The sequence below is a fragment of the Nicotiana sylvestris genome, chromosome 11, assembly GCF_000393655.2.
Source record: "Nicotiana sylvestris chromosome 11, ASM39365v2, whole genome shotgun sequence".
Taxonomy (NCBI): domain Eukaryota; kingdom Viridiplantae; phylum Streptophyta; class Magnoliopsida; order Solanales; family Solanaceae; genus Nicotiana; species Nicotiana sylvestris.
Window position 1 is genome coordinate 76,167,920 of NC_091067.1, and position 14,756 is coordinate 76,182,675.

Sequence of the window (14,756 nt, forward strand, 5' to 3'; positions counted from 1 at the left end):
ATCGATACCAACTCCACCGCAGCACCATAATAAACCAATCCAGTACCGACCAACCGCTACCTATCATACTCCTCAAAATACACCCCAACCTATTTCTGATCCTCAAAACTCAACCAACGACCACCACTACACCCAAGTCCCTGGAACTCACCAAAACAACCCTATATATGTGGAAACTGTACCTAACATTACCCAACTAATCTCCTATTCACCAGAATTCGATGAGAAGGACCTGCTCATAAAGATCATAGCTGAGGAACTCAAGAAATTGACAAGTCAGGTTCAGAGTGTCGAAGGAGGCAAATGGATAGAAGGTTTGAATTATGAAGACCTATGCATACAGCCGAATGTAGAACTGCCAGAGGGTTACAAACCTCCCAAGTTTGAGATGTTTGATGGTACAGGTGATCCCAGGGTTCATCTAAGGACCTATTGTGACAAACTTGTCGGTCTCGGAAAGGATGAAAAGATCCGGATGAAGCTTTTTATGAGGAGTCTTACGGGAGATGCTTTATCCTGATACATCAACCAGTATCCTAAGAAATGGCCCAACTGGGGGAATATGGCATTTGATTTGATGGACCAATTCAGGTTCAACACAAAAAATGCACCGAATGTTTTCTACATTCAGAACCTCAAGAAGAAGCCCACTGAGACTTTTCACGAGTATGCTACTCATTGGAGGTCAGAAGCAGCCAGAGTCAGGTCAGCTTTGGAAGAGGAACAAATGAACAAATTCTTCGTCAGAGCATAGGATCCACAATACTATAAAAGGTTGATGGTTATTGAAAACCATAAGTTCTCCGATATCATCAAACTTGGTGAAAGAATTGAAGAAGGCATAAAAAACGGGATGGTAACAAACTTTGAGGCACTACAGGCCACGAACAAAGCTTTACAATTAGGCGGCATATCAAAGAAGAAAGATGTGGGGGCAGTAATGGTGGCCCAAGGCCCAAAATATCCACTCATATACCAAACATATCCACGCACATACCAAACACCTCTGCCCACATACCAAGCACCTCCGCCCACATACCAAGCACCTTCACCCACATACCAACCCTCATCTCCCAGATATTCCCAACCGACCACTGTCTATCACACATATAATTCCCAACATTCTCATTTCCAGTCACCTCCAACTCGTCAAAACTACCCAAGACCCCGACCTAACTTTTATCGCAAACCATCCAGACAATACATCGCTATTGCTGAACCCATCGACCAGCTATATTAAAGGTTGAAGGCTGCTGGTTACGTGACTCAATTTCCTACTATGGCAGTGAAGAACCCATCTCAATGGGTCAACCCAAACAAAACTTGTGAATATTACTCCGGTATGAAGGGGTATACCATCGACGAGTGCCGAACATTAAAAGATAAAAGCCAGACATTGATTGATAACAAGTTCAGCGACGTGACAGGGGAAGCGGATGTGAAAGTCAGGCTTGACTCACAGGTCATCCTCAAGAGAGAAAGTTTTAAGTACTTAGGGTCAATTATCCCGGGAGATGAGGAGATCGACGGGGATGTTACGCACCATATTTGGGTGGGGTGGATGGAATGGAGGTTAGCGTCTGGAGTCCTATATAACAAGTATGTGCCACCGAAACTCAAAGGTAAGTTCTATAGAGCAGTGGTTAGAATGACCAGTTGTCTGGAGCTGAGTGTTGGCCAATAAAAAATTCACATATCCAGAAGATGAAAGTAGTAAAAATGAGGATGTTGAGATGGATGCGTGGGCACAACAGGTTGGATAAGATTAGGAATGAAGATATTCGGGAGAGGATAGGCGTGGCTCCCGTGGACGACAAGATGCGGGAAGCACGACTTAGATGGTTCGGACATGTGCAGAGGAGAAGCCTAGATGCACCGGTTATGAGGTGTGAGCGGTTGACTTTGGCAGGTACGAGGAGAGGCAGAGGGTAGCCTAAGAAGTATTGGGGCGAGGTGATTAGGTAGGACATGGCGCGACTTCAGATTTTAGAGGACATAGCTCTTGATAGGAACATGCGGAGGTCGGGCATTACTATGGTAGGCTAGGGAGTAGTCGTGAGTTCTTCCATCTTTATACCAGATAGTCTGATAAAGTTTTGTTTAGGATTGTTGGCGGTCTATATTATGTTCACATTGTTGTTATGCATAGTTTTGTGTTATTGTCCTTTCACTTATTCGTTGTTGATATTTTCTTTCTGGGATATTTTTTTGTTACATGCCATTTTTTTTTATTTTCTAATATTATTGTCTCTCTTGTTGAGCCAAGAGTCTCCGAGAAACAACCTCTCTACCCTTTTTGGGGTAGGGGTAAGGTCTCTGTATACTCTACTCTCCCCAGACCCTACTAATGGGATTTTTACTGGGTTTGTTGTTGTTGATTGACACCAAGGTCATACATGCAAAAGAAGTTGCACCTAACGTCCCCAATAATCCTCTCCCAGATCATAGGGGTGGTGGAATACATGTGATAGAGATAGATGAAGAATGGGATCTTGAGGGGTCAATCGGGCTTATTCAAGAAGGCGATGACTTTAAACCTACAGTCACACTTACTCCTACTGTAGTACAGACGCAGTTGCTAGTCGAGGTTGAGGTAGCCGCATCGGTTCTGTTTGAGGTAGAGGTAGCTCCACCTGCAGCCACACCTGTTCCATTTGAAGTAGAAGTGGCCACACCCTTCACAGTGACAATATTAACCACACCTCCTTTCGATTCAAAAGCAATACCCTAGGATTATGTTGCCTAAGCTACGCGAAAGGGAAAGGCAAAGATGGAAGAATCTGATGCTGCACAAGGAATAACCAGGACCAGAAGGGTCTATACACCTGAACACTTGGGAGGATCAAGTAAGAAGGCAACTACCAAGCAGCCTGTCATTGAAATAGGGTCGGATGATCTTTGGAGGAAGGTACAAGCGAGGGAATACTCCACCATTGATCATTTGAACAAAACCCTCGCTCAGATATCCATCCTATCACTATTACAAAATTCAGAGGTGCACAATAATGCTTTGATTAAGGTGTTAAACGAAGCTTACGAACCCAACAATATCACCCGTGGAGAGATAGCCAATATGGTAGGGCAGGTGCTGGAAAGTCATAAGTTAACCTTCCACGAGGATGAATTACCACCTGAAGGGTTGAATCACAATCGAGCATTGCATATCACGGTACAATTCGAAGATAAATTCATTGCCAGAGTCCTGATCGATGGAGGTTCAAGCCTGAACATTTGTCCGCTGGATACTCTGAAAAGATTGGGCAAAGGTTTCTATGAAATATGGGCAGGAAGCATGAACGTGAAAGCCTTTGATGGGTCTCAAAGGGCCACGATTAGGGAGATTAATCTTTATCTGCAGATGGGGACAACTTGGTTCGATGTTGAATTCCAAATGCTTGACATATCAGCTTCATACAATCTTCTGTTGGGCCGACCTTGGATACATGCCGTTAGGGTTGTGGCTTCCACACTACACCAGGCCGTGAAGTTCAAATGGAACCATCAGGAGATGATCATTCACGGAGATGGGAGTAACCCCATTTGCACCAGTCAAACCATCCCGGTTATCGGAAATAGAAGAAGACTAGGAGGAGAAACTTATCATCGCATCTAATAAGTCAATGATGTTGAGAAAGACAAATGGTGGAGTAACAAAATAGAAGGCATAATAGCATGGTTTGGGTAAGAACCCAGCAAAGGGCTTAGAAATAATCTCCAGGGCATTACCAAACATATACAGCTAAAACGTCATGGTACTACCTTCGGGTTCGGATACCAGTATACATGGAAGGAATATGACGACTAGTCGCCTCCATGGCATGGACCTTATTACCCTCTCAAGCAACCAGTGCCATATTTGGGACACACTTTTCACTAGGCTGATACAATATGGGGAACTGCAGAGAAAGAAGCATTAGTCGGGCTGAGAAATCTGTTCCTAGAAGACGAGGATATGAATTTCAATGCAATAATTGAGGAGGAGGAGGAAGAAGGCCTCACCATTCAGAATGTGGAGAAAGGACCTATTCTCAAGAACTGGACTGCCACAACATTCCGGGCCCGCCGAATCCCTGGGTAGCTTGGTAATCAGCTTAATTTTATTTCTATAGCCATGCTAGGCATCTAAGATATTTTCAGTAATTTTGTTTTAAAGACTTACTTGTTTAAAATAAACGCTCGATTCATCGAGCCGTACTTGTTTTGGATGTTTTCAGTTCTAATCAATGCATTGCTATTTATTATTCATTATTATCTTCCACACTTTTCTTTCTACAACATTATTATTACTTTTCCTGATGAACCGATGACTGTGACGTGTAATGAGACAACACAATATAAGATAGTGACTCGGAGGAAGAAGATAAAATACTTGAGGAGGTTTTCAGAGAAGTTGAGAACTTTGAGAATAATCCTACATCCAAACTGGACGAAACCAAAGCAGTAAATTTTGGAGATGCCGAAACCGTCAAGGAGACTCGCATAAGCATTCACTTATCACCGCCAAAGAAAGGGGAGTACGTCCGCTTCTTGAAAGAATATGTGGATATATTTGCATGGTCATATAATGACATGACCAGTCTGAGCACATCCGTAGAGGCTCAAAAGTTGCCCACCAATCTAATGTGTCCGCCAGTGAAGTAGAAACTTAGAAAATTCAAACCACATATGAGCCTAAAAATCAAGGAGGAAGTTATTAGTAGATCAAAGCCAAAGTTCTCAAGGTGGTTGAGTATCCAACCTGGTTAGCCAACATCATACTAGTTCCAAAGAAAGATGGGAAGTCAGAGTATGTGTTGACTATCGAGACTTAAACAGAGCAAGTCCCAAGGATGACTTTCCACGGCCAAATATACACATCCCAATCGACAATTGCGCCAAGCATGAGCTCAAATCCTATGTAGATTGCTTCGCGGGTTATCACCAGATCTAGATGGATGAAGAAAATACAGAGAAAATAGCTTTTATTACACCATGAGGGGTGTACTATTCCAAGATGATGTCATTTGATCTAAAGAACACTGGGGCTACATATATGAGAGCCATGACAACCATCTTCAATGATATGATACACAAAGAAATAGAGGTGTATGTTGACAACGTCATTATCAAATTCAAGAGGGATGCATATCACATAGCAGACTTAAGAAAGTTCTTTGACAGGTTAAGGAGGTACAACTTAAAATTGAACCCCGCAAAATGTGTATTCGGGGTTCCCACAGGAAAGTTATTGGGATTCATTGTGAGTCGTCGGGGAATCGAGTTGGACCCGTCCAAAGTTAAGGCTATTCGAGAGTTACCGTCACCTAGGAGCAAAAAGGATGTGATGAGCTTCCTAGGACATCTCAACTATATCAGTCGCTTCATAGCACAATCTACAGTTATATGTGAACCCATCTTCAAGATGTTAAGGAAAGATGCCAAAACAAGTTGGACCGAAGATTGTTAGAAAGCTTTCGATAAAATCAAGGAGTACCTGTCCACACCACCAGTCTTGGTCCCGCCGGAACTGGAGCGGCCTTTGCTACTCTATATTTTTGTATTAGATGGAGCCTTCGGATGTGTTCTGGGACAACATGACGAGACATGAAGAAAGGAGCAAGCCATATACTACCTGAGTAAGAAATTCACACCTTATGAAGCATGATACTCTCTGCTGGAACGCACTTGCTGTGCTTTGACCTGGACAACTCAGAAATTGAGGCATTACTTCTGTGCCTACACCATATAACTTATATCCAGGATGGACCCTCTGAAGTACATATTTCAGAAGCCCATGGTGACTGGGAAGTTAGCCAAGTGGCAGATACTATTAAGTGAGTTCGATATCGTCTATGTAACTCAAAAGGCGGTCAAAGGACAAGCATTGGCAGACTATCTTGCTGAAAATCCCGTGGGAGGAGAATACGAACCCTTGAAGATGTATTTTCCTGATGAAGAAGTGTCATTCATAGGAGAGGACATTACCAAAGCTTACAACGGTTGGAGGATATTCTTTGATGGAGCTGCAAATTTCAAAGGAGTGGGGCATTGGAGCCGTCTTGGTATCGGAAACTGGCCAGCATTATTCGATGTCTACTAAACTCAGATTTCTCTGTACCAACAACATGGCAGAGTATGAAACCTGCATACTAGGGCTCAACATGGCAATCGACATGAATATTCAGGAGTTGCTAGTAATCGGTTATTCAGATTTGCTTGTGCACCAGGTACAAGAAGAATATGCCACAAAGAATTCCAAGATATTGCCATATCTGCACCATGTACATGAATTGAGAAAGAGGTTCACAAAGATAGAGTTTCGGCATGTTCCCAAAATTCAGAAAGAGTTTGCTGATGCATTGGCCACTTTGTCATCCATGATACAACATCCAGATAAGAATTTCATTGATCCCATCCCAGTGAGAATTTATAATCGGCCGACGTATTGTGCCCATGTTGAAGAAGAAACATATGGGAAGCCTCAGTTTCACGATATCAAAGAATATTTGACAAAAAGAGAATATCCGGATCATGCGAACCATACTCAAAAACGCACACTTCGGAGGTTGTACAATCACTTCTTCCACAGTGGAGGAAACCTGTATAGAAGAACTCCTGATCTGGGATTGCTAAGGTGTGTCAACACAAAGGAAGCTTCTAAGCTACTTGAGGAGATACATGCTAGGACCTGTGGCCCGCATATGAATGGTTTTGTCTTGGCCAAGAAGATACTCAGTGCAGATTATTTTTGGATGACCATGGAGACAGATTGCGCTTAGTATGTTCGAAAATACTACCAATGTCAAGTACATGCCGATATGATAAAAGTGCCTCCAAATGAGCTCAACGCAACAAGCTCGCCTTGGACATTCGCCGCCTGGGGAATGGATGTCATCAGTCCGGTTGAGCCCATTGCTTCAAACAGGCACAAGTTTAATCTAGTGGCCATTGAATACTTCACAAAATGGATAGAGGTCGCATCCGATAAGGCAGTAACTAAGAAAGTCATGACAGATTTTGTCCGTGATCGGATTGTTTGCCGGTTTGGAGTTCCAGAATCAATCATCGCTGACAATGCCTCCAATCTCAACAGTGATCTGATGAAGACCATGTGTGAGACTTTCAAAATCAAGCACAAGAACTCCACAATATATAGACCTCAGATGAATGGAGCCGTAAAGGCCGCCAACAAGAATATCAAGAAGATACTAAGGAAGATGGTAGAAAACCACAAACAATGGCACGAGAAGTTACCCTTTGCCCTATTGGGATACCGCAATACAGTCCGCACATCAACTAGGCAACTCCTTACTTACTGGTTTATGGAACTGAAGCTGTCATCCCAGCCAAGGTAGAGATTCCTTCTTTGAGAATCATATAGGAAGTTGAACTCAACGATATAGAATGGATAAGGAGCCACTATGAGCAATTGTACCTTATAGATGAGAAAAGAATGAACGCAGTATGTCACGACCAGCTTTATCAGAGTAGAACGTCCAGAGCTTTCAACAAAAGGGTCAAACCAAGACAGTTTGCACCAGGACAGCTGGTGCTGAAGAAGATCTTCCCACATCAGGATGAAGTTAAAGGGAAATTCTCTCCCAACTGGCAAGGTCGCTACATGGTTCATAGTGTGCTAATAGGAGGAGCACTCATACTTGAAGAAATGGACGAAGAAGTTTGGCCAAAACCAATCAATTCAGATGTAGTCAAGAGATACTATGTTTAGATTGTTTACATTCCTTTATCTGATGTAATTGAACTACGCTTGACCTGATTTCCATTTTAGAGGGGATATGTAGGCAGCCCTGTGGGTTCTGTCATATCATAATAAAATTTTCATCCCCCCCCCAGAGCTAGAAACTGGGGCAAAATTTTGAGGAGGACCCTTAAAATTCCTGAGCAAGTCCAGCCGACGCTATCACATGCTAGAAAGTCAGAATTTGGTTAAGAAACTGAGGCAGAATTTTGAGAAGGATTCTCGAAATTCTAAAGAAGGTTCAACAAGTTTTGTCATTCGCAAATGACCGAAGGATCATCTACTAAACTAGGGCAGAATGTTGAGGAGGACCCTCAAAATTCTAACACAAGAAAGCTGCAATGTCTCTAAAATATGTTATAGTCACTAGTTCATCTAAAATTACTTAATATTTCACTATGTTTTCTAAAATAACTCTATTTTCATCAATAATTGCATATTTTCGAAAACTTTATAAAAGCCAGGTGTTACCCAAGGAAACTCGAACAAGGCCTCCAGAACAAAGGAGCAAAGTCAACAGACGAAAGTACGAACCAACCTCCCCTTACAAAACTTACAATTTTTCTTTGAGCGCAGGCACATCTGGCGTAACCATAGCATTCACAAATATATACACGCAGTAGAATCACTATCAATCAGGCCACCAACCACCAAATATATCTCTAGCTAAGAAATATTGTACTCTTATTTACCAACTGTTCACTGCATAAGGCTAAGCATTGCCTTCCATTTGCATGGGATTAAGCCATGTCCCGAACCTTGCATAAGGCTAAGACCTGCCTCCATATCTACATAAGGCTAAGCTCTGCCGTCCATCTGTATGGGACTAAGCCCTGTCTCGCATGAGACGAAGCTCTGTCTCCAATCTTGCATGAGGCTAAGCCCTGCCTCCATTTTGCATATGGCTAAACACTGCCTTCTCTTGCATGAGACTAAGCTCTATCTCCAATCTTGCATGTGGCTAAGCCTTGCCTCCATATATGCACAAGTCTAAGCTCTAGCTTCCATCTGCATGGGACCAAGCCCTTTCCCGCATCCTGCATGAGACTAAGCCATGTCTCCATCTACATGAGGCTAAGCCCTGCCTCCATTTGCATAAGTCTAAGCTCTGCTTTCCATCTACATGGGACTAAGACCTGTCCCACATCCTGCATGAGACTAAGCTCTGTCTCAAATCATGCATGAGGCTAAGCCCCGACTCCATTTTGCATAAGGCTAAACACTGCCTTCTCTTGCATAAGACTAAGCTTTGTCTCCAATATTGCATGAGGCTAAGCCCTGCCTCCGTATCTGCATAAGGCTAAGCTCTAACTTCCGTCTGCATATCACTAAGCCCTATCCCGCATCCTTCATCAGACTAAGCCTCATCTCCATCTGCATGAGGCTAAGCCCTGCCTCCATTTGCATAAGGCTAAGCTCTGCCTTCCATCTGCATGAGACTAAGTCCTATCCTGCATCCTGTATGAGACTAAGCCCTGTCTCCATCTGCATAAGGCTAAGCCCTACCTCCATATTTGCATAAGGCTAAGCACTGCCTTCTCTTTGCATGAGACTAACCCCTATCTCCATCTGCGTGAGGCTAAGCCATGCCTCCATATTTGCATAAGGCTAAGCCATGCCTTCCATCTGGATGGGACTAAGCCCTGTCCCACACCTTCATGAGACGAAGCTCTGTCTCCAACTTTGTATAAGGCTAAGCACTGCCTTCTCATGGGACTAAGCATTGTCCCTCCTTGCATAAACATTTCTCTATTCTGGCACTATTTATTTGCTCCTCTTTTGGGCTAAGCTCTACCCTCAACCTCACAAGACTAAGCCTCGTCTTGGTGATTTTAGCATCATATTATTACATCTCATGGGCTGAAATATCTCCAACTTGTCCAAAGGCGTCATTGTCTAAAGGCATTATCCTCATAGTTGGAAGACATTATGCCATGGCCTGAGGATCTCTCAAATTTGTGTATCATTATTCAAAGGCGTCATGGTTCGGAGGTACCATTTTCATGGCCCGAGAACATCATTTCATGGCCGGCGAATCTCCTATCTCACAATTCATGGCCCAGGACATCATAGTCTAAGGACGTCATCCTCACCGTCCAAAGGCAATATTTCATGGTCCAAAGGAAATTTGCATCACGTTTAAATCTTCGCAATAATCTACGTACTTAAATGCATTGTATTTTTGAGTTTGTAGGTGATCTCGGAGGTAACCGTTTTTTAAACAGGAGCAACCTTCACTCTGGTTTCCACTCATACCATTTTCACTTCACCGTTCATGACCGATTCTCATCAGTTACCCATCCTACCTCATGATATCTAGCTATCTGCCCTATAATACATCCGATACACTCCAGACCCGTAATCATAACTCCATCCAACATTTCCCTTCACAAAAGAACCTTTGTTGAAACTGGCTACCATTCCTATAATAACTTCATCGGCTCCCGTTCGTCGTTGGGTTCGGTACTACACATGCCCTGATTCCTGTAAATCCAAGGATATGTAGGCAGCTCAAAGACCAGAGTTCGGACTCTATTTTTCTAAAAACATCTCATTCGGTCAAAATTGGCCATCATTTCTTTACCCAAAAACTCTTTCATCCTTCCCAGGTAAAGATGGACAGCTGTTAATACCCAATTTTTCCTTATAATATTTTCAAAACTATGCATTGGCATCAATTAGTATTTTCATACAATTTCTGCATTTTTAAAAGATTTTAATTAATTTATCTCAGCATTTTATTTATAAAACAATCACTGATTGCATCACAAATAGTTTTTTAATAATTTTGTGGCTTAATTTTATCATTTTGCATTCGTACTAAGTTTTAATTATTGCACAAATAGCCACATTTGTATTTTTTGGTTACAATTGCAATTACTTTGCAATTATAGCCTATGCATGCATTATTAAATTATTTTACCGGAAAATAGCCTTTTATGTTTTTTTAAATATTAAGTAATTATTTTAAAACATTTCTAGGCATAAAAATCATTTTTTATAACTTATTAACTATCTTTTAAAATTGTTTTTAATCAATTAAAAGAGCATTTAACAAATGACCCTTTTTAAAACGGACCCCCAATTCAATTCAATTAAACCCAGCCCAATTTAAACCATACCTATGACCCAGTCCTTAACCGGACCCATCCAAAGGATCAATTCTGGTCGTTGATCTTAGAAGATCAACGGTCCAGGATTGACCTTCCATTTTTAATTCAACCAAACCCCCTAACCCGGCTCATTTGTCACGCCTTCCGCCCTTAAATCCCTCGTCTCCCTCTTGTCTCAGAGACTCTCCCAAACCCTAGCGCCATCACCGGCATAAACCTTCACCTTATGACACCCCTATGGCTTCTCCGGCCAGCCTTGGCCTTCTACACGACATGGCTCCTTGATTTCTTGGACCCTTGAGAATATCTCAAAGAACCTAGTTGGTTCTGGTTTGAAACTTTGCTTGATAGCCAGTCTCATGCCATTGTTCGACCATGAGTAAGAGATTTCTCTTTATTTTGTTACGAATCTATGGTTTCTAAACCTATGCTCTCATCTCTGTTATGTTTTCTAAAAACCCTAGTCTATTACCTTCGATCATTTCTAGATCTATATAGTTCTGAGACAAATTGAGCACTATTACATGTTTTTCTCTGAAATTTTTTCGTTTTAATCGATTGTTCTTGCTTTTCCTTAAAAGTAGGGTTCATTACGAGTTATATTTCAAAGGTTTTCTGACTTCTAAGTACTTAATCGACTCTCCTTTTATCTTTTTGACTGATTTTTGCCAAAGTATTCAAACATTAGTTGATTTTGTGATTTTTCTAACCTTTTCTTCGATTCTGGGTACTTTCTATGTTACCAGTCATATTACTTTGCGTTATTTCTGGGACTTAAACGTTTTCTTTGTCAAAACCCTCATTCTATGATTTTTGCCCTAATTAATCTCTATTAGGGTTCGCATCTATTTTCCGACTAATTTTTGTATTTTTGTGAAGTTTACTTAGTCTATTTTCTATTTGTGGAAGTTGATATTTCTTTCCATAAATAAGAATTACTTTGAAATTCTAGCTGATTGATTTACTCCGTTAAAGATGTGTATGCATAGACTTTATTTGTTTCCTTGTTTATAACCTTGATTGGTCATCTCTGCCTTAATTGCTTTCCCGTATAACTTTGGGATTCTTACTGATTTCTTAATTGGTATGGTCTGGGCTCATTACCTTAATTAGAACCCTTGTTGTTACCGTTTGGCTAATTGCCTCGAATTAAAGGAGTCTATTCTAAACTCCTTATGTGATTGGATTCTATAAACCCTTAATTGCTGGTTTCTAATTCTTATTGGCTCTACTCTTGAATTGCTATATAAGCACTCTCATTCTGCTCCTTCAACACGAACACTAAGTCAGAATAAACACACTCACACTCAAACTCTCTCTTCTTTCTCTGTTACTTATGATAGCTATTGGTCTAGCCGGCTGAAAGCCAAGGCTAGACATTGGAACTACGCCTGCTTTATATTCTGCACTTTCTTCTTTAACTGGTATGTCTCTAGTTAAATTTTAAAACTCAAACTCCACGGTTCTTTTCCTGCACTAGTTCAATTGGCTATGTTATTCAATTTGTTTCCTTGTTTGCTGTTTTATTAAGCATGTCTAAATTCTGCCTTATGTGTAATCAACATGTCTAATTTCACTTGGTTATTTGATACTTTCCTAGCATGGTTACTTAGTCCCTACTTACCCCCATTAACTGATGTGATCATGTTAGCAACTTAGCCTCCTAATGAACTTGATTAACCCTAATTGTATGACTAATCTTGTCCAACGCACCCCTATTTTCAACATGACTTCTTTTTGCATTCCTTCTCTATGTTCTCACTGCCTATTATCATGGCTAACTTGTTAAGTCTCTGAGTCAACAAACTTCTATGTATACTGTGCATTTGTTGTCTATATACATCCCCGTTCATGTACCCCCTGACATGAACTATATGTCCCCAACCTCTTCACCCTTTGTCGCACCCCCTTTTTCTCGCGAAATCAGGTTTATGACATTTGGGAGGACAACTCGTTCCCTTTTGGGAATTAGGTTTGAATAGAAGAGTCGCCACCTAATGATTTAACTGCATTAGGACACTAGAAAGGTTTGATTTGGACAACAGAAGATTGGGTGAGGGCTTGAAATTATCCCAAGGGGAAGGTGTTAGGCACCCCTCTGGATCCACTAGTGTGGTTCCCGGCCAGGCAATTATTGTGACTTTAGTGCAAATAACACATAGGCAAATAAAGGCTTCAAATAAGAGGGGATTTTCACCTAATGGTTACAAATAAACAAAAGTAAGAAAAGGAACTAAAAAGAGTTGGTTTTCTTAAAAGAGATGTTTTAAAAAGATTTAAAAGAAATAAAGAAAACAAAGGAAAGGGGGGTCCTAGGTTTATTAATAATATGGATCACCCCACACAACATCCGATAATCACTCCTCAGTGAGGGCCTACACGTGATGTTATTGCATGGTCATCATATCAATATCTACCCTTTCCTACCCCGTTAAGGTATTAAAGTGTGGAATTGTCTAATTTACTTATTGCATTCTATTACCCGCCCCAATCCTATCAGCCCCGGAGGTACTTGGGACTACTAATCCTAAATGGAGGAGGTATTGGGCTTATTTGTGGTTTATAAAGGTAAAATACTAAGGCGACAAATGAAACACATATAGCAAGTTTAGGGAAGAATATAAACAAATAAAAAGGGCTCAAACAGACCTCCTTTAAACCAAAGAAAACACATAATGTAGCATGAATTGCATGTACTGTTTAAGGTCTGATTAAAACTTAAAGGGTCGAGGCAGACTGATTTATTACATAGGTCAGATAAGAAGCCCGAATCAGGCCTGCTTGCTGGTTGTAGCTGATAAAAAGTCTGATTCTGTTTTTAAGTTTACCCTATGGCTTGCCTAAGTGCTGGATGAAGACCTATAGGCATGATATCTACTGATTCCAGAAACAATGAAGTAAACATGAATACATACTAATTTAAGAAAAATCATCTGTTATTAAAGAAATGTGAGTTTTAGCAAAAGAGCATGTGTCACTGTTACTGGTTTTAGACTTATAAGCGAGTGAAACGATTCAAACTTGATTAATAGCTCATATAGGCATGCTTTCTACGCGTTGTTGATTTTAAACCCCTTTTAACAGACATGGTAAAATGCTGAAACACTATAAACATGATATTTAGGTGCTGAATTTCATTTAAGGCCTATGAACATGATATCTAATTGTGGCTAATTGATTAAGACTTATAAACATGATTGCCTAATGAAGAATGTATATGCAAGATTCTGAAAGACCTACAGGCATATTTTCTATATGCATTTGCAGGATTCGGATTTCCAGGTAATTATAGACATGGTATCTGTATGAGAGAATGTAGAATTCCTACAGACATGGTATCTATATGAGAAATGCAGAATTCAAGAAGTAATCTATAGGCAGGATATCTATATGAGAGTGCAGAAATTCAGAAATAACCTATAGACAGGATATCTAACCTTCACATAGTTATCCCTCCCTTTTAACTAGCCATCCCCAAGAGTTTATTACAAAATTATTACAACCCTGAAAAAAGAAAAATACATCAGAAATTAAAAAGTACAACCAAGGAGAGCCTGATTCAGACTTCCTGTCTAAAATATGAAATAAACCAATTCTAAGAGATCATATTTTAAAGCCTTTCTCCCATTTGGATGTGTCAAAGTTCCCTAAGAATTTCATAAGAACTCCAGGCAGTGCTACACCCAAATGTATCACCAGATTAGGACATAGTGCAGTGTCAAAGGGCCAGCCCTCAGGTGTCCAAGTTCAGAGGGAACTCAAGGTCCCAAGGCAAGGCTTACCAGAGGGGGGACGAACTTATGAACTAAGAGAGAGTGCAAGTGCAAAAGTATAATTCTGAAAGGGGAAAGGGAAAAGGGGAATAACTTAAAATTAGTACACATAAGGGTGTAGGGGAATGAGGG

The 14,756-nt window shown here is 40.9% G+C and overlaps 1 protein-coding gene across 1 annotated transcript; it reads left to right on the plus strand.

The window, feature by feature from the left end:
• The first annotated feature begins 4,996 nt into the window (after positions 1-4,996).
• Positions 4,997-6,758, plus strand: LOC138881190 (uncharacterized). Its single transcript, XM_070161397.1, has 2 exons — positions 4,997-5,239; positions 5,952-6,758. The coding sequence occupies exons 1-2, from the start codon at positions 4,997-4,999 to the stop codon at positions 6,756-6,758; spliced, it is 1,050 nt and encodes a 349-aa protein (XP_070017498.1).
• The last annotated feature ends 7,998 nt before the right edge of the window (positions 6,759-14,756 follow it).